Source organism: Prunus avium, chromosome 6 (assembly GCF_965620075.1).
Source record: "Prunus avium chromosome 6, drPruAviu1.hap1.1, whole genome shotgun sequence".
In the NCBI taxonomy this organism is placed as follows: domain Eukaryota; kingdom Viridiplantae; phylum Streptophyta; class Magnoliopsida; order Rosales; family Rosaceae; genus Prunus; species Prunus avium.
The window spans coordinates 13551334-13572986 of NC_142289.1; the positions used below are offsets into that span (position 1 = coordinate 13551334).

Consider the following 21653-nt stretch of genomic DNA (forward strand, 5'->3'; position numbering starts at 1 on the left):
TACCCGGTTTCTCATGCTCTTTTAAATGTGCTTGATAATGTTGAACCCACCAGGGACGGTCCCATGAACATGTTAACCTGGGCTATAGCCCAGGGAATTTCTTTTTTTTGGGACTAAATTAGTAGTCTAGCCTAGGCAATCAACTGGCTGAGAAGAAGAAAGAACCGAGAGGAAGAAGAAAAAAGAATAAAAAATAGAGGGGGAGATGATAAACAATCGGAGAGAGAGAAGAAATAGAATAAAAAAGGGGAGAGGAGGAAATAGAATAAAGAAAAGGATGTGTGTGTTGGATGAGATATGTGTTTTTATTTTATTTTTACTTCAATTCCTTCTAAATATTTCCCAGTACATGTGTAGCTTTCCTTTGTTTTTTTTGTTTCCCTTCAATCCCTTCCAAATATTTCAACAATATTGTCAATAATTCCAAGATTTTTGTCTGTTTCAAATGTCAGTAGAATAAAAAAAAAAAGTTCTAAATATGATAAAGAAAATATATATATATTGGAAAAAGAGGGCTTATAAATTTTTTTTGGTAACAAAAAAGAGCTTATAATTTACCCCCAAAAAAAAAAGGTATCCATTAAACATAGTCTAAAAAAATATATCAATCATTGGATTCGTTTCAACATTTAGCCTACTCCTACAAATATTCCTAACTTCGCCCTTGAATTTAGCCCATGTCATTTTCAAATCCTAGGACCGTCCCTGGAACCCACTTGTTTTTCTCAGGCCTCCAAGAGTCCAGAATGACGTGTTGCAATGTTTGAAGAAATCAATGCCTTGTAACAGAATGAGATTTTGTCTCTCGTTCCTCCATCTCCCACACACCCTCATATCGGTTGCAAATGGGTCTTCTGCATCAAGCGTCTCTGATGGAACTATTGAGTGTTTTTCAGGTCAAAATTTGTAGAATATGTCTATCCAAATGGGTTTCGGATCCTCTACTTGGATTTCCTCTACAATAATCTATTTGACTTATCTTTTCTACATGCCAAGCATTTAAATATAATCTAATTAAAAGCCAAGAAATATCAGTCACAATTTCACATACAATTAAGCTCTATTTGACTTCCCTGGCTTTGCATCTCATACTCCATGTTTGCCTACCTAAATACCCTATGCATCACCCTTCCCTTTAAGAAAAAGGGTCCTGGGTTTCATGTGAAATATTATGCGTATATATGAAGACTAATCTTGAATGGAATGTCATGAGAACATGAATTGATCAAATACAACCAGTTATCATATCACCTGCAATCTCCCATTCCTTCCTTTCATATCTCTCTTTTTCTTTTTCCTCCTTAGTTTCTTCTCTCTCTTGTTGTTGGCTGTTTAATGGAATGTCTTTGGCTCAAAAAAGAAATACCCAGATTCAAAGCACGATGGTTTCTTTTTTGTTATAATTTTTTTCAGTTTTCATTTTTAATTGCTTTTATTCTTAACGAGTGAAACAGGTCGTGTCGTGTGATTCACGAGTTGTAACGGGTCGAGTTCGTATTTGATATTTTCCACCCATTTTCTTAATAGGTCGTGTCGAGTCAACCCGTTAAGAAAAACGGGTTGACACAAACACTGCAAACATGACACAAATGCCAGGTCTAGCAGAAGTTATATCTCTGAAATATTGTTGTTCTTTGTTGCAGTTTTGTTTATTAAGAATTATATATTTTTCAATTTGCTCAATCTCTTCTTTCCATTGTACTTTTTTTTATTGAGACATGGAATGGAAGTAGGGTCTTAAACATCAAAATGAAAATGAAAAATAAGAAAATAAAAGAAGCCCATAATGAGAAAAAAAGATGTTGATTTGGGGAAGAACTCATTAAAGAAAATGATTAATTCCTATTTTAAGTTTTTTTAAAAGAAAAATGTGGTGTTAATTTTTTAACTGTTGAATAGCTAACTAAATAAAGTGGCATATAGAGAAGAGAAGTCATGCATATCATAGAAATTAAACTTTTTGTTCTAGCTAGATTTGAAACTCCAATTTTACCCTTTGAAATTAAAAAAATATTAGCAGAGAAATTGTCCCAGCAAAAATCGCTCGCACTCAATCCTCTGCCGACGCTATGCCTCCCATGGTTGCCGCCCCTTCCTCTTATTCCATTCCTTTGTCTCTGTATATTTGCAATCAGATCACATCTTATCATTGCCCTTTCTCCAATTGTGCCAAAGCAAGCTCTTTTCTTCCACAAACAATACGGTGAAGAAGACCCAAATCCCATTTCAATTTGTTTATAACGTGCATAGCAATTTACTCAATCCCGCAAGCATCAAACCCATAGCAAGTCTTTCAATCATGTTGTATGTGTTAGACCTGGAGGTATTATAACCAATTTGGTCACTCCACCGGTCCTTCCTCTCTCTCCCTAAAATTGCAACTTCTTTTGAACCCATGGAAGCCCCTGCAAGATATCTAATTATTGCAAATGGGTCCTTATTAAAACAAAGAGGCCTTAATCATTATCATATTGAAATACTCATTTACTCTGACATTTTTTTTAATAAAAGGAACATCGAGTAAACCCTAAACCCTACTGTGACATTTAAATGAACATCTTGTAATGGAAAGACAGAGGGGGGTTGCTTTCACTTGACATTTAAATGAACATTGTGATGGTAAGGGATTGTTTTCACTTTCTATGTATTTCTATCAATTGTTTTAATTTTATTTTAAAGGGTAAAATTGGAGTTTCAAATCCAGCTGGAACAAATAGTTTATTTCTTATAAAAATAATACACATGGCAAATTTTGAGTGGAAGTATCACCAGCTGACGTGGTGATACCGTACTATTCTATAATTTCTCCTAGATGTGCACGACCTATACGACATAAATCGACATCCCAAATAAATTACTAATATAGCAAGGATTCCTATAAATTAAGCCTCCCCCCACCCCCTCATCCAATCCTTCATTCCATGCATTTTGGACCCCTGAAATTCTCATTTGTCTAATGGCGCCGGTAAACACGTTCAATAACTTCGTTTTTTGTTCTGTTTTGGGTTAGGGTGTTGAGGAGGTTTGATGGGACTTTCGCCATGAAAGTTGAGCTTAGTTTGTGAGACTAATTTCAAACCCAATACTAAGAAGTAAACACTAGCTGATATGGACGGATGAGATCACAAGTATATATGGAGATATATTTAATACCATAGATATAGGTTCGTCCCGCAGACTCACCAAGGCAACAATTAAGACATAAAATAGATTGTAAAACAACAACAATTTAGGGTAGGATCATACCATACAAGGAATATGCAAAAATCATGGCAGCAACAAACAAAAGGGTGTCATATCTTAAGTACCTTCTACATTGACCAAGTAAAACACCAAAAATAGGATGCAAAATTGGACGAATCATAGGTGCCTAAGGGCTGTACTCAATGTTTCACTAAGTTTTCTTTTCTTAGTTATGTAAGTTGTAACCTCCCACCCTCCTTTCTCACCCTTCAATTCTCCAATCAATCTTACATGCCACCTCCTCCCAATTCCCATGCATGCAATCAAACTTCTCTCTTATTATCAACCTTCTCCACACCACCTCTCCATTTGTGATCCGCTCCCCATTCTACAATGGAGGAGCGGGGCCAACCTGCCGCAGCAGCGGACGATGATGCCAATGAGGACCCACCCTTGTCAGAGCCACAGACGCAGATAGTACCCCTCGCCCCGCCTCCCTTCCCCGGAGCAGCAACCTACGTAATCCAAATCCCTAAAGACCAAATCTACCGTGTGCCACCCCCTGAAAATGCCCTATTTGTTGAGCGTCACGGCAACCCCCAAAAAAAGAAGCAAAAGTCCCCATGCTGCAGGACTCGTTGCTTAGTTATTGGAGCCATTGTGTTTTTCATATGCCTTGTAATTGGCCTAACATTGCTTGCATTGGCCCTCACTAAGAAACCTAAAGAGCCTACTTTTTCGATTACGCATGTCCACGTGAAGAACCCCAAATCAAAATCATCTTCTGGCAAGAATTCCCATCCAGGATATGAGGTGTCCGTGAAAGTGAAAAATCCAAATGGACATGGCATAGATTATGCAAATAGTGGAGGGGCTTCTCTTATGTACAAGGAAAAAACCCTTGGCAAAGGAAAGTTTCCATTAAAGAGCCAAGGAGGAGATGACTCCGCCGCCGTAAAGCTTGTTCTCGACGGATCAAAGGGGCCGTTGCCTCGGGACGTGGAGAAGAGCATGGAAGATACTGATTCAGAGGTGCGTGTGTCTTTGGCTTTGAAAATGGACCTTTCGGTGAAGGTGAAAGGGTTTATCAAGACATGGAATATGGACACCGAAGTTGAATGCCATTTCAAGGTGAGTACATTGGGGAAGGGCACAAGGGTTCTGGACCAAACATGTGAAGCTCAATTCAAGGGCTAAAGAAATGGTGATCATGGTAAAGGTGGTGGCGAAATAATTTCTTGTTCCTTTTTTTTTTTTTTTTTCCGTTTTGTTAATTTTCATTTCCTTGTTTAATTGTGGTGGTGATATTAGTTGTTGAATGTGAAGGTTATCGATTATCATTTTAAATTCATTATTTTAATCAGAAAGGAAAGGCCTATGTTTTTATGCTTAAATATGCGTCTTTTCTGTTGTTTTTTTTTTTTTTTTTTGTAATTTTCTCTTACGGCTATAGCATGTGCAGAAAGAGCTGCCATGATACTGATCAAATTGTGAAAAGAAAAATGTTACATCAATTCAAGCCAAGTGCGGAAGCAGAGGCAGGAGCTTTATAACTATAGCTGCTGTAAACAATATTTTATATTTTTTTTCACACCAAATATCAGAGATCAAATTTCTTCCTCCCTTTTGACCTCCCTTGTGGAACGAAAAAAAGAAGAAAAGTAAGTGCAGAAGCAACAGAATAATTTGTTTCTCTGTAGACCTTGGGTTTGACATGCTCAATCAAGAACTCAATTTCGCACATGAGGTGGTAACACAATGGAAAAGTGGGTCAAACTCTCCTCATGTCCCCAAGTGCATCCAGATTCGATTCACATAGGAGACAATCTTGAGGCAACCCAATATAATACTCTCCCTTTCCCCTGCCCTCCCTAACAAATGACAGAAAAAAAATCAGGAACTCAATTTCATATTCACGGTGGTCTTCAATCTCAAATGTTAAGACAAATATTTTCAGTTTATTTAAAACTGTGTCATTAGTTAACAGACCTAATGAATAAAAATAAACTTACAAAACTAGGCAGAAACCTAGGCCCAAATGCTGGCCCAACCTTCTCCATATGAGCTGATTTTTTAATCTTTTCTACGACATCAGAGTATACCAAATTACCAATGGCCTGAAAAACCATGGGGTCATCAGGCCTTCAACCTTTGAGCCCAAATTCGATTCCAACACTAACTGTAATGCATGCCTTATTTCTCAACTTTTTTTTTTTAATGAGAAGCGGTAGGATTTTATTGGTAAGGAGGAAACGAACAAGTACAAACAAAAATCAGGTAATAGCCTAGGGTATTAGCTAGGCGAGTCTCTCTACGCATACAAGTCTAGTCGTCAGACTAACAGAGTAGACATACTCGCTAAATTGCAAGCAAGAGCAGGAACCTCGCCATTCATAGAGCGCCCCCCGTCCCTATCCGCCTAGGTCTATCCCCTTAAAACCCTACTTGTTAATGGCCTTCAAATGATGCTTCAAAAAATGCGCTTGAAAAATTCTCTATTTAGTTAATCATGAAAATTTTCTCCTTTTTTTTTTAAGCCTAAGTGCGCTTGAACAGATACGAGCAACTTAAAGTACAGAGAACCAAGAGAATCTCCATCAGACTTTCTACATGAGCTCTAGAAGACAGTAGATGGGAGAAAAATCAAGTTCTAGCAGACTTCCCATCCTCCTATGTATTTTAACCATTTTTTTAGCTTTCTGCATATGGGGAGAGAAAGTGATGAACACACACAGCTGCTCTATATTTGTTTATACTTTTTTCATCCTCACACACATGAATTTGAACAAAATAATTATATCGTTATGTTTGGGGTTTAATAAATAATGAAAATTCACTCCAAAATTTCTATTGATTTTGGCATGAATGATCAGACTTCCATGGAAGATGTGCCAAAGTATATATATAAATACAGAAGAACATTATTTGTTGGCCGCAAGAGAACATATTATTTTGTTGCATAATTAAAAAAAGCTTTAAAGAGAGGTGGTACTTTAAAAGACTAGTGTTGGACAAAAGGAGGGAAACTTTAGTTTGTGTTGAACAAGAGCAGGCCATTCTTCTTTTTCTCCTGAAAATATACTTTACAGCTTACTAATTATGTAGATCCCCAAAAGACCTCTCCCTCCCCCACCTCTTTCTTTTCTTTCCTGGACTTGCACTGCTGCACATGCTCAGTTGGAGCCATGCTCGATGCCCTCTGTTCTCCTTTTTAATTATGGAATTTAATAAAGTTGCAATTGTCATTAGTTTGATGCTTTCTCTATCTTTGTCATTAAGTTTTCATTAACTCTCATAGCAAGCAACAATAATTGTTTAATCTCATTCTGAAATGCTTAATCTGTGCTTGCAGATCATATCCAACTTGTATAAACCCATAATTATAACAAGATTCATTTCAGTAATCTCCGCCCATTAAATAATATTCCATAGGCGATCTTTACTGGTGTGAAGCTGACTCTAGCTACTTTTATATGTTCACTGTGTCTTTTAATTATTCTTAAAAACATAGTTAAAGTGAAGTTAGAGATGGTAAACATTTTCCAATACATATGTATCCTTGCTGGCTGGTTGACTGGCTGGCTGGCTGGCTGTTCCAGTTAACATAGATCGAGTAAGCTTCTCCAATAAAATTATTAACCCTTGGGGACTGGATGAAGATCTCTATCAACTTAGGAATTGATAGATTATTAAATTTATTTAAAAGTAGGGGATTTTTAGTTCATTCTGTTTATTTTCTTATTTTAATTTCTAGTTTCCAAATAGTCCATTTTAATATATACTTTAAATTACTTATTAATTCTTGGAAAATAATGCATCCATACGTGTTTAGAAGTGACAATATTATATTTGACTTGTTTAATTGTTCATATTATTTTATTTTATTTTCTTTCCAAAGCTTCAATTTGCTAGCAAATGTGGGTTATGCAAATTAGCTAAAGCAATGTGCTCGCTGTATTGCACTTGAGTTCATACCCCTTCATGTATATTAGAGTAGTTTAGAATATCGAGATTTTAACTCCAATTTACTACATGTGGCTTATTAATTGACATAAAGTATTAATTTTATATGTATTGTCCATGTGGAGAGACAAAATGTTATTATTTGAACCAAGCTATTAATTTATCAAGATAGAACTCATAGCTAGGAGGAATCTAGGGAGAAGTGAATGGCCAAATCTCAATTGTCTACTTATACAAGTTCTAGACATTACTGCTTTTTAGCCTGGCTGCTAAAAACCCTACTCATCCAATGCAATGGATCGACCATTGATCTTTTTCACCAAGAACAATACAAAACCATTAATTATATCAATGTCATGGACTTCATGGTGTGTTCTTCGTCGTCTTTTTCTCTTTTGTTTTTAGATTTTGCTTTGCCACATTTATTGAGACCACGAGTGAGGAGACACTTCTTGACTCTTCCTTCCATATTCTATGTTAAAGAAAGAAAGGACTTGGAGTTCAAATAATTCAATCATTGACTCTTCTACCAAGCAAAATTGCATTATACTTATTATTTTTTTAATATAAGTGATAGTCTAAAGTACTACAATAATGGAAGGAAGTTTCTTTTCCACACACTATCAAGATGATATGAGAATTCGTACCTAAAACCACTGTTATGCAAGTCAGGCCCTTTAACTAGACCCATTGGCAAGGAAAATGCATTATTGCCAAGGAAAATGCATTATTATTCATACGTCATCTACTCAAAAAAGAAAAGAAAAAAGAATTGCACCGTTCATGCATGCAATCGGTACAATATTCGAACCACCAATGACCCATAAACACAAACACACCAATTATTCATATATATTCCTTCTCCTCCTCCTCCATCAATCTCTTTCAAACCAGTCAAGAGCCTTCTGACAAGCTCGACCAATGACCTATATACACATAGGACCTCTTCATCTGCTTCCCCATGACAATTACAGAGCAAAGGGCATCTGGCTCGCATGTGAATCCATGTGACCAATGGGCTTGTCATGCCCGACCAATTACCATTACCATCTCCATCTCCATAACTTCGATATATATATATATATATATGTTTATTTATAGTGTACTTCCAAGACAGACCACCGCCTCTATGGCTCGACCTTCAATGCGGGGACCAATTCTCTAGGGCCAAACACGTGTAAAAAGCTCCATTCCAAGCACACAGAAGCTCCTCTACACGTATCTACTCAGGACCATTGTTTAGCTAACATGAACACTGAGCCATAAGCTTCCTTCCCATGCTATCTTATAAACTAATCCCATCGCATATTCTTATAAATAATGGCCACAATTTACATTAATTGGAACATCACTACACATGAACTGATTGGATGCAATATTATTATTATATTTTGTGGTTTGGGTTGGTGGGAGCAAGAGGATTTGTGCAGACCATATCTAATATAATGCATACATATATATATATATATATATATATATATATATATATATATATATATATATATATATTATTGTATAATATGAATGTAACTGTAGCTACAAACAAGATCTAACCTAGGTATCTTTTCCCGAAGACCTGAATGATGGAGGAGACTAAGAGAAAAGGAAGAGAGATTTTTAGCTTGAAAATGAGACACATTGGGGCTGGGGCTGGGGCTGGGGGAAGGGTGTTGCCTTGCTTTTTCTCTCATGACCAATAATTGAAGGCTTGCAAAGAGTTCATATTTAATTCAGTTAAGGCAGCAATGATAGGGGGGTTTTGCATCAAGTGGACTTCATCTTTCCACGTATGAAAAAGGAGCCGAGGTTTTCCAAAGGCCTTTGGAGCCATGTTCGTGTCTCTATTCGAAAATCTATGTGTTTTTTCTTCACATCAAAACCCTCTTTTAAGTGGATTCCAACTCCTCATTCAACCATATATATAGATTCCCGTACAAAGTTTGAGGGTGGTGGGTTTCACTTTCACATACCTAACCAAAAAGTGTAATGACCTTCCTCATCAGTCTCCTTACAAAAGTAAAAAAAAAAAAAGAAAAAAAAAAATGGAAGCCCTTAAAATGAGACAGGTTCCATTCATCTCTATGCATGGTGGGGTTTCTTCAAATCTTGGTACCCAATAGGTAGTTTGTTAGCAATGGCTCTATGTTTTCAACCTCTTATAGGTCTAATAATTATATGACACCCCATGAACATGAACATGAAATATATATATATATATATATATATATGCTTGTTTTCATATATAGGTAGGTATGTGGGGTTTGGTATGAGGATCGTGTATATACCATCCTCCTCCGAGGACTTTTGATTTGAATATGTTTCTTCTTTCAACAACATTGGCACAGCTTTTCGGGTCATGAGAGTAAAATAATATCTAGTCAATTCATACATGATTAGTGCTTCAAATTACTATTATCTTAATTCACGTATGTATGTTTGCCAACTCATGTTTCTATTTATAATAATAAATTATTATATAAAAATAAGAGTTTGTTTCTTTTATTAGTTGGTATTTCCAAAAGCATGTGAAGTACGATTATCAGATATCTTTTCTCTTTCGTGTCTGAGAAAAGGTAGATAGATCTAATAGTTCTATATATCTATATGGTATGCGAAAAAGGAAGCATGTATCCCATGAATGCACTCTAGCATGTATCCCATGAGTGAATCATAGAATTTTCCTTTTGATATATAATTGAATTATAAGGGACATAATATTAAAGAGAAGTGTTATAGTCAATCGCCCATAAGTACATACATGGAAAAATGTCGTTGATCGATGTAGATCTCATATTGGGATTCTTAGCAATCAATTACTTACAGTTATCCAGTTATCTACACGTATCAGATGAGTTGTTTATTGAAAAAAAAGACCATAAATTAAAGAATTTATTTTGATATGTTATATATAGGAAAGAAATGTTACCGTAAATTTCTTGCATATGTTGGCATGGAATATCAACTGACATTGTTGATCAGTATGGATCTCATAATACAATCTTAAAAGCAATTAATGGTAAGAAGTTGCTCCCGATCTTAAAAGCAATTAATGGTACACCAATTATTGATCATGTGGAGATGGCAAAATAAAATTGATCGTGACCAAGGTTTTTTAGGGGTTTAGGTCTTGAACATGGTACACCAATTATTGATCATGTGAAGTACGATCAACCAATGTTTTGGAGGTGTTTAGTTCTTCAACATTGTGACCATTTTGAACTTGATGCATGCATTATATATATATATATATATATATATATATATATATATATATATTTGTTTTTACATGATGAATTTTTCTGCATACTTTTTCAGTGCCATCTGTGGTCAACTAATCAAGAACAATAGAGCTTTGTTGTAGCTTGGGGTTAAAACCAAAAAACAAAAACAAAAAAGGGTCTGAAATCACCTTTTGCAAACCTTTAAAATCTATCTAATTTGATTTTATAAAATAGAAAAATAAAAACCAGAATATCCATAGCTTATTAATCCTTTTGACTCAGCATGACATGTACATGCGATTAAAGGCAAAGTAGGATCTTGGATCATAGTCAATGAGGGCCCTCTCACAACCTGAATCTCTCCAATGATCCAATCACTAATATGGGGTTTCGATGTGTAATCTTATCTTCAAATTATAGATACTTCAAAGGGTAACTAAGGCTAGAATCTAGCTGTCCCTAGGATTTGCATTTTCTAGCTGCTGGTTAATTTGCATGCAAGATATGTCAATGTCTATCCACTGGGGATTCATAAGCTTAATTACATATTGATATTTGTTGCAGAAATTAACCACAAAAATGCATATTGGTACATGCGAGGTACAATGAAGTAGTACTTCATTTAGATGAAAATCTCCCACTAAACCTTTAAACTCAAAGTGATATTGTTTTGGATATATACAAGTAAGATACATGCACATGTGCTCCTTCAACTTTTTAAAAGTCCTCATTTTAGTTCTCAAACTGTCAAATCAAGCAATGATCTTTCAGTCTACGCATTAATTTGGTCCATATTGTCGCATTTCAGCAGATCCTTCATTAAATTGGTCACTTGTAAGTTGCATGACACCCTTCAAAGGAATATTGTTATCAAAATATAGTTCATTTAAGTCATAAAACTTACGTTTTTGCTCAACCATGTCATATGCTCTCCAATTAAAGTTTCACATATATGGGTCCATCAAGGAGAATGGATAACCTTGTTGAGCCAAAAACGTGAGTTTTACTTTGTGATATGGTGTTGGATAGGTCGTATTTTGACGAAAATACCTCTTTAAAGTTGGTTAGGCAAACAATCTTAATGAAGATTTTGACGGAACATGAGGCGAGTGACCAAACTGATCTGTTGTGGACCAAAAGATTAAGGATCACATTAATTGAAAAGTTTGTGTACCAACCAAGGTGGTTGGTGTGAGTGGTTCGGCACTCTCATTCCTTAAGAGAGGTCAGGGGTTCGATCCTTGCTCTCGTACGGAGTCACCACTTTGGCCAACACTTTACCCCTTACGGGCCGACCCGGTCTGAGTGGGGATTAGTCTGGGTTGTGGTTAAGGCTTAAAGGTGCCACCCATAGTTGGGGCCCATCCAGGACCACCTCATGGTTTAGACCAAAAAAAAAAAAAATTTGTGTACCATTTGTGATAAAAAAAAATCATATTTTACTCTTGTATGTGGTCATTTGATTTTCAACAAATAAATAAATAAAATTAGGTGTCCCTCACAGTACTAATTTTTTTTTTTTCATACAAGAGATATTGAGGGAGGGTGAAAATGAACTTAAAATCTCAACTATATGAATAAATATTGTTAACCACTTAAGCTACGAGACCCTTGCTCGCAATACGGAATCTTAAAACCATTGAGACATTGTTTTTGTGAGATTTAAATATTAATACTCCACCATTTAAATAATGTACAACAACTTATTTGGTTTGTACTTTGCTTTGTATAATTAATAACCAACAGCTTCGTTATCATTTTTCAATTGAATCCTCTAAAGGCGATGCTATGATGGATGACTATTTTCTTAAGAAAAGGGGGTTTGAAGAAGGGAGCTGATTTCCCAACTCCTCTTTTCTCCATTTACACTCCATTTTGCTTTTTAATACTTTTTAATCAATTTTATTATTTCTCTTTCCTATTCTATCATTACCCTACATTAATTTCTTTTTTACTTAAATTTTATATTATTTCTTTTTCTTTATACTTAATTTTCCACCTTACACTCCATTTAAAGTATTAAAAGGGAAAAAAACAACTTAATTTCTTACTTGATTAGGAAAAAAAATACTGAAAATAGAGTCCAAGTTGGAAAATTAAGTATATAGAAAAAGAAATAATATAAAAGTGAAGTAAAAAGAAAATAATGTAAGGTAAGGGAAGAATAGAAAAGAGAAAGAATTGAATTGATTAAAAAGTATTAAAAAGTAAAATGGAGTGTAAGTGGAAAAAACGGAAATAAGGAAATCATATCCCTCGAAGAGAGGTGAAGAAATTGCTCTGGTGAAGAATCATACTGAGTCAACCAGGTCCAATGAAAAGACAAGCAAATAATGGAAAGAGACAAATAAAGACAACTATGCATTTAGAAACTTGCAGAGTTACAAACATACATAAATATATATATATATATTTCCTTGTACAGGATAGTTACAAAATGTACAAGGCAGTGAAGCCAAGAAAAAGTTACAATTTTCTTTTTCCTTTTTCTTGTCTTTTCAAACTTAACCTCAACAGAAAATTACATTATCTGACTAAATTAACCACCCCTTTAAACAATTCTTGGAAGGGTGAATTAGGAATATATATATATATATATTTATATATCTTCTACGCTTTAGTCTTTACAGCATGGAATGGGCCCGAATTGACTGTCGTTTCCACTCAACCAAACGCTGAAGAAAGTCCATGACCTGAAAATTTAACAGACATGAAAGATTAATTTGGATTAAGTAAAAAGATAGAAACAAGTTACAAGTACAACAAGGCATCTACAGTACTACTGGACCCTCACCTCAGCTGGTTCCTGTAAAGAATACGTCGCGGTGGTTTCCTTTGGAATTTTTGAGACGAGAATGCCAAAACCTTGTCCTCTTTCCCTTAATATCTGATAACAGTTGAAAGTCATTAGTCTTTAATTAAAAAGTATAATAACCTTATTTTTATGAAATTAAAAACCAAAAACATTGGATACCTTAAATGCATCTTCATCCGTTCGATCATCTCCGATATAAACAGGAAAGACATTGGTGCAGTTGGCATATCCTAGTGACTCTAGCAGAAATTCAAGAGCCTTGCCTTTGTCCCATTTGATGGTAGGACGGATTTCCAGCACCTGCGTCAGACGAGTAGCAATATTGACAGTGAGACCACATTATCTTACTCACTTGACCCCAAAAATTTATAAATGGAAATGGAAATTTGAAGATTGACTGCGGGGCAAGTAATTAGATGCCATGACACACACGTACCTTTCTTCCTTGGGTAAGTCTGAGCTTTGGGTACTCCTTCAAAACGGATCTAACTTGCAAGAACAGTTCACTCCATTTCTGTCATATCATTGGTTCAAATCAGATATGTTAATGAATAGAACACATTTTGAGTCGAAAGAAGCACGTGTACGCGATCTTCTCGTGGACGACAGTCAGTCGTTGAATAATTTAAAAAAATAATTGAAAAAAACGTGCGTATACCTTTTCATCAACGCAACGAAAATGAACAGAGAGGCAGAACTTGTTGTTCTCCACTTTGGCTCCAGGAGTTGATTTGGTCTTTTCAACAAGTAGTTTGTAAACCTCATCAATCATTGGGAGAAATTCACTTGCTGGTTGGCAAAGAACACCTTGACTGCCCTGAAGAGTGATCAAGGAGGCAAAGAAACAAGAATAAATTATTTGGAAAAATTGCAAAAAAGAAAAACTGACAAGGAGATTAGGTGACAGTGATAAAACAAGACACTTACTTTCTTGTATTTGGAACCTTTGGCTGGACCTTTAATGTCCATACCATGGCTACCAGCGTAGTACAGCTCTGCCAACCTTACAAATTTATACACCTACAGTTCCAAAATTTACAGAACAAGAAAAAAAAATTAAAAATTAATTCAAGAAAAATAAAAATGATAAGAGAAATAAAAGCCAGGCAGTGACTAAAAACAGCTTGAAAATAAATGTACCTTATCTCTGCATCTTCCACTCACTATGGCAGTGGGAAAACATCTAGCCACTTTCTTCACTGTCTTTCTCATCTGTGTTTTTACAGAAAAGTTAAGAAACCAAGACTGGGAAAAAATAAATAAATAAATAAATTATATGGGAAAAGAAAAAGACCAAGATTGAAATTACTTACTGCAGCAGACATGAAAGCTCGATCTGGGTCTTCAACTATGGGGGATAGTGTGCCATCGTAGTCCATGAACATGACGATTTGCTTGCCTTTGGAAGCATCAATAATCTGCTCAAACATGTCCAAGGCTGATGGGTGCTGAAGCTGTTCATCCATCAATAATATCACAAATTAAAACCCAATACTCTAAAATCTATATATTCTTGAACTGATTGCTAAAAGAAAGAGAGAAGCAATTTTAGTACTCACAATCCATGAGCTCTGGTCCTCTTTCAAAAAAGATGAGGACTTTAAGTGGGTGGGAGAAGAAGCTCTCATTGAGTCCACCCAAGAGTTGATTCTTTCAGCTCCATTGATGCTGTCAAGATTCTTCAAGTTCATGAACCTCTTCCTGGAAATGGAGATGTACCCAGGCGGGCCCACAGGAGGCTTTTCGGCCACCGCCGTGAAAATGGAAGAGTTCGAAACGGCCACCGATATAGCCATGTTCATGATTTCTGCTTCAGCATCGGAAACTACCACATTCTGCTTCGTCATATCTAATCAAAACACGCTGCAAACAACCCAAAAATCACATTTGTCAATACAGATTACAAAAAGTCTTTATCTTTACGGTCTTTTGGGGTCCTGAAAGTTCACCAAATCCAAAACTAAAGCAAACCCATTTTTGAAATTTAAGGTACTTTTGAAGAAGGTGTACCTTCAAAAGAAGAAACAAACAGATTCAGAAGAGTGAGAGAGCAGACTCAGGTGCTGGTGTGGAAGAACAGAAAAACAGAGGAGAAAACAGAGCACTCTGTATTCTTGTGTATATGAGACTGAGGTTGAAGATATTGAGGATTTATTGTAAATCCAAAACAGAGAGAGAAAAGAAGGCCACAAAGTTTTTCAGAGGAAGAGAAACAGTGTAAGAGGGAGTGTATGTATGTATGGATGTGAGAGAGACAGAGCCCGGAATGGTCCATTTATAGTGGCAGCAACCGGATGCTTCCAAACCAGACCAAAAAAACTCCCCAAAAGTGGGTCCCACCGAGACGTAGGGCCCATCCAAAAGATATGGGTCCCACAATCCCCTGATATCCCCAATGTGAGCCACCACCACCACCACACCACACCACACCCCATCGGTGGTCCCCACAATCTCTCTCTCTCTCCACCCCCACCCATCTCTCTCTCTCTTTCTCTGCGTATTTGCACCAGAGGCACGCACGTATAAAAAATATACCCTTTTTCTTTTTCTTTTTCTTCCTCCTATGGCGCCGTCCCCAGCCGTCACCGTAACAGCCAGGTAACAGTTGACGCCACGTGGCCGACATTCCTTTGCAGTCGCACCCCTTGTGGGCTTCTGCCACGTGTGCCTAACCACCCATCGATTTGTTTGGAGAGGAGCTGTTTTTATTTTTAATTTCCTTAAATGTACTTCAAGTGGGGAAAATTGGACACTGGCCAATTCAAAACTAGCATAAGCTTACGGCGCTCTCCCAATTTGGTAAACGATTCCTTTTCTATAGGGAGGCTTTGAACGCCCCTTGTAATTTGAACTCAAAACAAGCGACTCATACCTACCTGATTATGAAGTTAAATGAAAACCAGCAGCTTGGGCTTGTTCTTTTTTTCTTTTCCAATTTGACTTCAAAGTTGGGGACGGGTCGGCTTTACATAGGCATACACATCGCAATCACCTATATTACTCTATATAATGACCGAAACCCAAAGTACTAAACAATCAATAGCAACCCATTCTGGGTTTACCTAAACTACAGAGATCAGTAGCTAAAACCTCAACATAGAATTTGGGATTAAGCTTATAACTCATGTTTGCCAATAGGATACAGAATTCGGACTTGTAGTCTCATCCAATGTTAAGAAGAGAAGTAACATTAGACTAATTGCTAGTTTGTCTTTTCGATTATTCATTCATAATATTAAAATCACTACAAGTGCATATTGTGAGCTACTCTTGATACAAGAAACGCTAAAGTCATTGATAGTTTTAATGGACACAGCGAATAACAAATGGGAGTTTGATCAACAAAATGAAATACCGAACCACGTATAACAAATGGGAATCTAAATCTAAGGATAGACCATATTGATGTAAGTGTGGTTGTAAATACCCAAAAAAACCAAAATGGAAGGAGAAACATAACAAGAAAAAAGCTAAAAATTCAGGTGCATCCAATGTTGCTACAAATAATGATGGTGAACCTTTGAAGCTTTGGTGCAAACTTGTAAACACCCAACTCTGATTCTTTCTCAAATTTCTCTTTTTCTTCCTCTCTTTTTTTTTTTCTCTCTTTTATGTCCCTCCTTTCTCAGATTCTGCTTCATCGGTGTGTCGGTTTTATTTTCATCTTATCTATTTATTAAACCTTTTATTCTTATAAGGATTAACTGGTGATTTGCCCCCTGAACTTGTACCTAGCTTTCGATTCACTCTTTATTCTTTTTTTTAGAAAATTAAGGATATAAACTTCTTCTTTTTTGCCAATTTCCCCTCTACCGTCTAAATCCTCAACATTTCATCCAATTTTCAGTTAAATTATTTTAAAAAATTATTATTTTTGGAAGAAATTGAAGAAAAAGAGTAAACCTAGAGCCAACCCCCCTCCCCCCAACCTGAAGAACCGAGTCCTCCTTCTCCTTCCTCCTCCTCTTCCCCTTATTCTCCTTCCCATTCCATCTCCCCCACCCTCCCCCTCTGATCTATCTCCTTCCTCCTCTTCCCTTCCATTTCCCCTCCTCTTCCCCTTCCCTTTCCCCTCCTTCCCCTTCCATCTCCACCACCCTCAAATCTCTCTCTCTCTCTCTCTCTCTCTCTCTCTCTCTCTCTCTCCCCCCACCAGCAGAGACCCATCCCCACTTGAGATCCACCCCCAGACCACCCCAAAATCAACTTCACAAAATCAACTTAAGTTCATTGTAAGGCAGCTATAAAACTCTAAGCTCAGTGAGCACTCCAACCCAAGGTGAAAGCTTCCAACTAAATTTCCCCTACTACGTGAACTAGTCCTCCAAACCTCAAACCCCAAACCCATTAAACAAAAATTGAAGTTTCAAAGTCTCAAAACAAGAAAGAGCTTGAAAATTACCTCATTTTCTATCAATGTCCATGATTCTGAGTGAGAGAGAGAGAGAGAGAGAGAGAGGAGTATTATTTCAATTTTCATTTTTTTTATTTCATTTTTCATTTTTCATTTTTCATTTTTCATTTATTTTTAATGTACAAAATGACAATTTTGCCCTCATATTTAACGGCAAATTGGATGAAATGTTCTAGATTTGGACAGCAGGGGGGAAATTGGCCAAAAAAAGAGTTTCATATCCTTAATTTTCTAAAAATAAAGGATAGGGGGTAAATCAAAAATTAGGTACAAGTTCAGGGGGAAAATCACCAATTAACCCTTCTTATATTCATGAAGTCTAGCCTTTACACCTCATTCCTATACCTCCACCAGCAACTTCCTTAAGATCCACAAGCTATTTTGAAATTAGTACCCAATATACACAAGGTTTAGAGCAACAAAAACTAAACATCATGCTTTCTATCATAAGGAGTGTGGAAGCAAATATTCGTACACCAATGACCAGACGTCATGTGGACTGAAAGACGTCCATACAAACGAAATTGCCGCTGGTTAAAGGTGGAAGAAAATGAGATGCATCTTGTCATGAATTAACTGAAGGCAGTAAGCATTATTGCCCACAAGCTGGCTTCCTCTACCATGGTAATTGGGAATGCGGGCTATGCTTTAAAAACTCATGTTTTAAAAAAAAATCATGATATTTGAGTTCATTTTTTTTAGTACGATGCCAAACATGTCCTTAAAGATCTTAGAGATTGTGAGCTTTTGGGTGTATTGGGGATTCTCTATTGAGAATTGTTGAAAGAAGTGAGATTACTCTAGAGTGAGTTTACATCTTTTCCCACATTAGATCGTGGACATCATCGCCAGTCGAAACATAGCCCAATTTGGAATGAAATGCATACCGTTTTTGTGTTTGTTTGTTTGTTTTTTTTTTTAGAGAAAAGGATTTCATTTACAAGCCAAAGAGACATACAAATACCGGTACAAAACAGTGGCCTTGTTAAAACCATCATAGAAAAACCACTTAGGACAAACTCCAGGGTAGGAAAGAGTACCACACATGCCATGGACTAATAAGAGAGTCCGACACATGCCAATTTGGACCACTACAAAGATCCCGAAAGAAAACAGACAAAACAAAGCACATCTCCAAGCCCTCCAAAAAACAACCTACCACAACGTAAGACTGTCAAAGAAAAACTCTTATGCACGCATAGTTCGATGTACAGAACGACGTGCTGTGAGCGACAAAACATAGCCAGCAGAAGTAGCAGTACCAACTTTATGAGTCGACAAAGAACCCAAAAGAAGATAGACAAAACAAAGCACAACTCCAAAACCCGCAAAAAACAACCCACCACAATATAAGACTATCAAACAAAAACTCATATGCAAGCATAATTCAATGTACAGAATGACGTACTATGAGCTATAGAACATAGCCAGCAGAAGTACAAATACCAACTCCATGAATCTTAATCTAGACCCCTAACCAACAAGGCATGGGGGATCAAGATTAGCCTCTTAGCATGACGAACTTCCAATGGAAGAGCATCATAGTAGGAATGTTTATCGAATGCCAAGCCTACAAACGTTCCAACAAACACATCAAGGAGAATTGGGAGACCCCTCAAGGTTGGTCTCCGTCACCATTTCAGCAAACTCGTTGATGCAAATTCTGTATCCCCCAGGAGAATTCGAGAGGTCATAGTGTTACCCGAAGGCTCTAACACCACCCGAATGCCAGATCCCCACCACAAAAGAACTCGAAGAGATGGGAATAGAGATTGCCACTAACAGCCCTATCCACTAAAAATCATGCCCAACACCAAGGATCCTAGAGAGCACTAGACCCATTTAAGCCAAGAACTCGTAGAAGCCAACGACCATTAAACTCTCAGCCTGCACCACCGGCACCTTTTGCAACTGTCACACTAAGCTTCCATGAAGGCTGCAGACCCACACGGCCACACAACCATGCAAGAGCCGAGAACTACACGCCACATGCAACCGAGAGGGTAGAAACGGAGACGGAGCCACACAGAACAAGGAAGTTAGCGACACTAAGGCAGACGATACCCAACAACAGACCCCAGGCAATCGATCGAATGAAGTGACGACACTAGGGTAGATGGCCCTAGCCGTGAACAATAGTCCCAAGGACGACACTAAGGCAAAGCCCTAAATGCGAAGTCCAATCAAAGAATAACAATCCAACCTCGAATCAAATTCCACTAGACCAAAACGACGCACATAGAGGAGCAACCAACGGATAACTGAGGGAGAAAACGAGATCGAAGCCAACACAGAAGGTAATAGGGCGACGATTGGGGATGACGACGATAATCGCTAGCAAATCAAGGGAGCAACGACGGCTGAACGTGAGAGAAACCCTAAAAATGACGCACGGCTCTCCTCACATAGCGAGAGAGCGACCTAATTTGTTATTTTTTTGGTCCTCTACACCCAATTTGATTCATTCTCTTTGTATGATCTAGCCTGAGAACTTGAAACTGTTCTCACAAAATCCTTTTCTTCTAAACTTTCTTTTTTCGTTTTCCTTTTATTTATTTTTTTGTTGTTGAACATGTTAAAAAAATAATAATCCCAGAACTTAATGCATGTATTTAATGTAGTCTCAGAGCATCTCCAAGGGAGATGTCAAATACCAAACATCAAATTTAAATTTGATGGCTGATGTGGCAATTTGACATCTTACATAGCTTTACACTCCACCCAATATGTCAAATTAAATTATTATTTTATTATATTTTAGTGTTAATTTATTTTTAATTAAAAAGAATAGAAAAGAAAAAATAATAAAATCTTCATTTGACATCTTGCTTTTGGGATGTCAAAAATAACATCTCAATCTTCAGCCTTCATTCCACATCAGCTTTGACACATCGGTTAGAGTGTGTGAGATGTTATTTCTAGCTGTTAAATGTCTATATGGCACTTTTGACATATCGGTTGGAGATGCTCTTAGTCAATTGCTCTCTCAATACTTTAAGTTTTTTCAAACACATACCATGGAATGCTTAACCAGTTTTCAGATTTCTCCCATTGTTTTGTGTTTTGGAGAGAGTGTGCGCGCCCAATAATGCAATTAGTGTAGGAAAGTACTCATAATCAATGAAATCAAGGTAAATCGCATGCAAAGAATGTGAATAAAAAAAGATTCTTGCGAGGAAAAGGGCTATTCGCTGTTAGTCTAAATAAAGACCATTAATTAATATATGTGGTTGGATCTCGTGGATTTCTTATGATTCGCAGCACAGAGAATTATAGAAAGAGATGATGACTCATGGTCACATCACATATTAACAATTTTTTACAAGAAATAATACTGTTGTGGCAATTTCATTTGTTTTTAGTTTGAGCGCACTTTGAACTTTATTTTCAGTTATGAATAAAACACTACCACAATAGTTGGTATTCAAAAGTTTTTTGCCGTAATGGCATGTGTTGTGTTAATGAAATCGAATTTGGAGGGTATCTTTGTATTATTATAACCATGTTCACATTACATGGTCTTTTATTATTATATCTTATAAGGATGTTCACATTACGTTCTTGTGAGGCTGGGGATTTTCGTTCTAACTGATACTGCTTAAAACAGTATTAATTACATCATGATCACATATTAACAATTTTTTACGTTAGAATACCAAAGACATTAACTTCCGAATATCAACTGTTGTGATAATGTTTCATTTGTTTTTAATCTTAGCTCATTTTTCCGTAGTCTATGAAACATTACCACATCAGTTGATATCGAAAAGTCTGTGTCTCCAATGTATGCGTATCTAGAAGATATCTTTGTATTATTAATTTATAACAATGTTCACATTACAAGGTCTTTTATAATTATAACTTATAAAGATGTTCACATTACATGTACATTCTTGTGAGGCTGGAGATTTTTGTTGTCATTAATACTTTAATTATTACTGCAGCAGGCTTTTGGAGTTAGAGATGCTATGAAACAAAACAAAAATCCAAGTATAAAGAAACCCTTTTCTCAATCCAAAAGTGATTCCGTGTTCTTCGCCTAAATCTATGCTTTTAT

General features: G+C 36.6%; 2 protein-coding genes across 2 annotated transcripts; one reads left to right on the forward strand and one right to left on the reverse strand.

Moving 5' to 3' along the window:
* The first annotated feature begins 3432 nt into the window (after positions 1 to 3432).
* On the forward strand, positions 3433 to 4638 carry LOC110746907 (NDR1/HIN1-like protein 13). The gene has a single exon (XM_021947134.2). It carries the CDS (start codon positions 3577 to 3579, stop codon positions 4378 to 4380), a length of 804 nt encoding a protein of 267 aa, XP_021802826.1. The 5' UTR covers positions 3433 to 3576; the 3' UTR covers positions 4381 to 4638.
* An 8065-nt stretch (positions 4639 to 12703) lies between these two features.
* Positions 12704 to 15440, reverse strand: TPPJ (Haloacid dehalogenase-like hydrolase (HAD) superfamily protein). Its single transcript, XM_088255692.1, has 10 exons — positions 15193 to 15440; positions 14742 to 15045; positions 14496 to 14636; positions 14323 to 14394; positions 14110 to 14202; positions 13841 to 13999; positions 13619 to 13696; positions 13342 to 13482; positions 13162 to 13254; positions 12704 to 13060 (listed from the first exon to the last, which is right to left on the reverse strand). The coding sequence occupies exons 2-10, from the start codon at positions 15027 to 15029 to the stop codon at positions 12992 to 12994; spliced, it is 1134 nt and encodes a 377-aa protein (XP_088111818.1). The 5' UTR covers positions 15030 to 15045; positions 15193 to 15440; the 3' UTR covers positions 12704 to 12991.
* Positions 15441 to 21653: the final 6213 nt, after the last annotated feature.

What these genes read in the sequence shown, in the direction of transcription:
- LOC110746907 (XM_021947134.2), top strand. Translation starts at nt 3,577, where the DNA reads ATGGAGGAGCGGGGCCAACCTGCCGCAGCAGCGGACGATGATGCCAAT.
- TPPJ (XM_088255692.1), bottom strand. Translation starts at nt 15,029, where the DNA reads ATGACGAAGCAGAATGTGGTAGTTTCCGATGCTGAAGCAGAAATCATG. An exon ending in AGGACCAGAGCTCATGGATT is followed by an intron (nt 14,637 to 14,741) that starts GTGAGTACTAAA and finishes ATGGATGAACAG; the next exon opens with CTTCAGCACCCATCAGCCTT. An exon ending in TTCGTTGCGTTGATGAAAAG is followed by an intron (nt 13,697 to 13,840) that starts GTATACGCACGT and finishes ATGATATGACAG; the next exon opens with AAATGGAGTGAACTGTTCTT.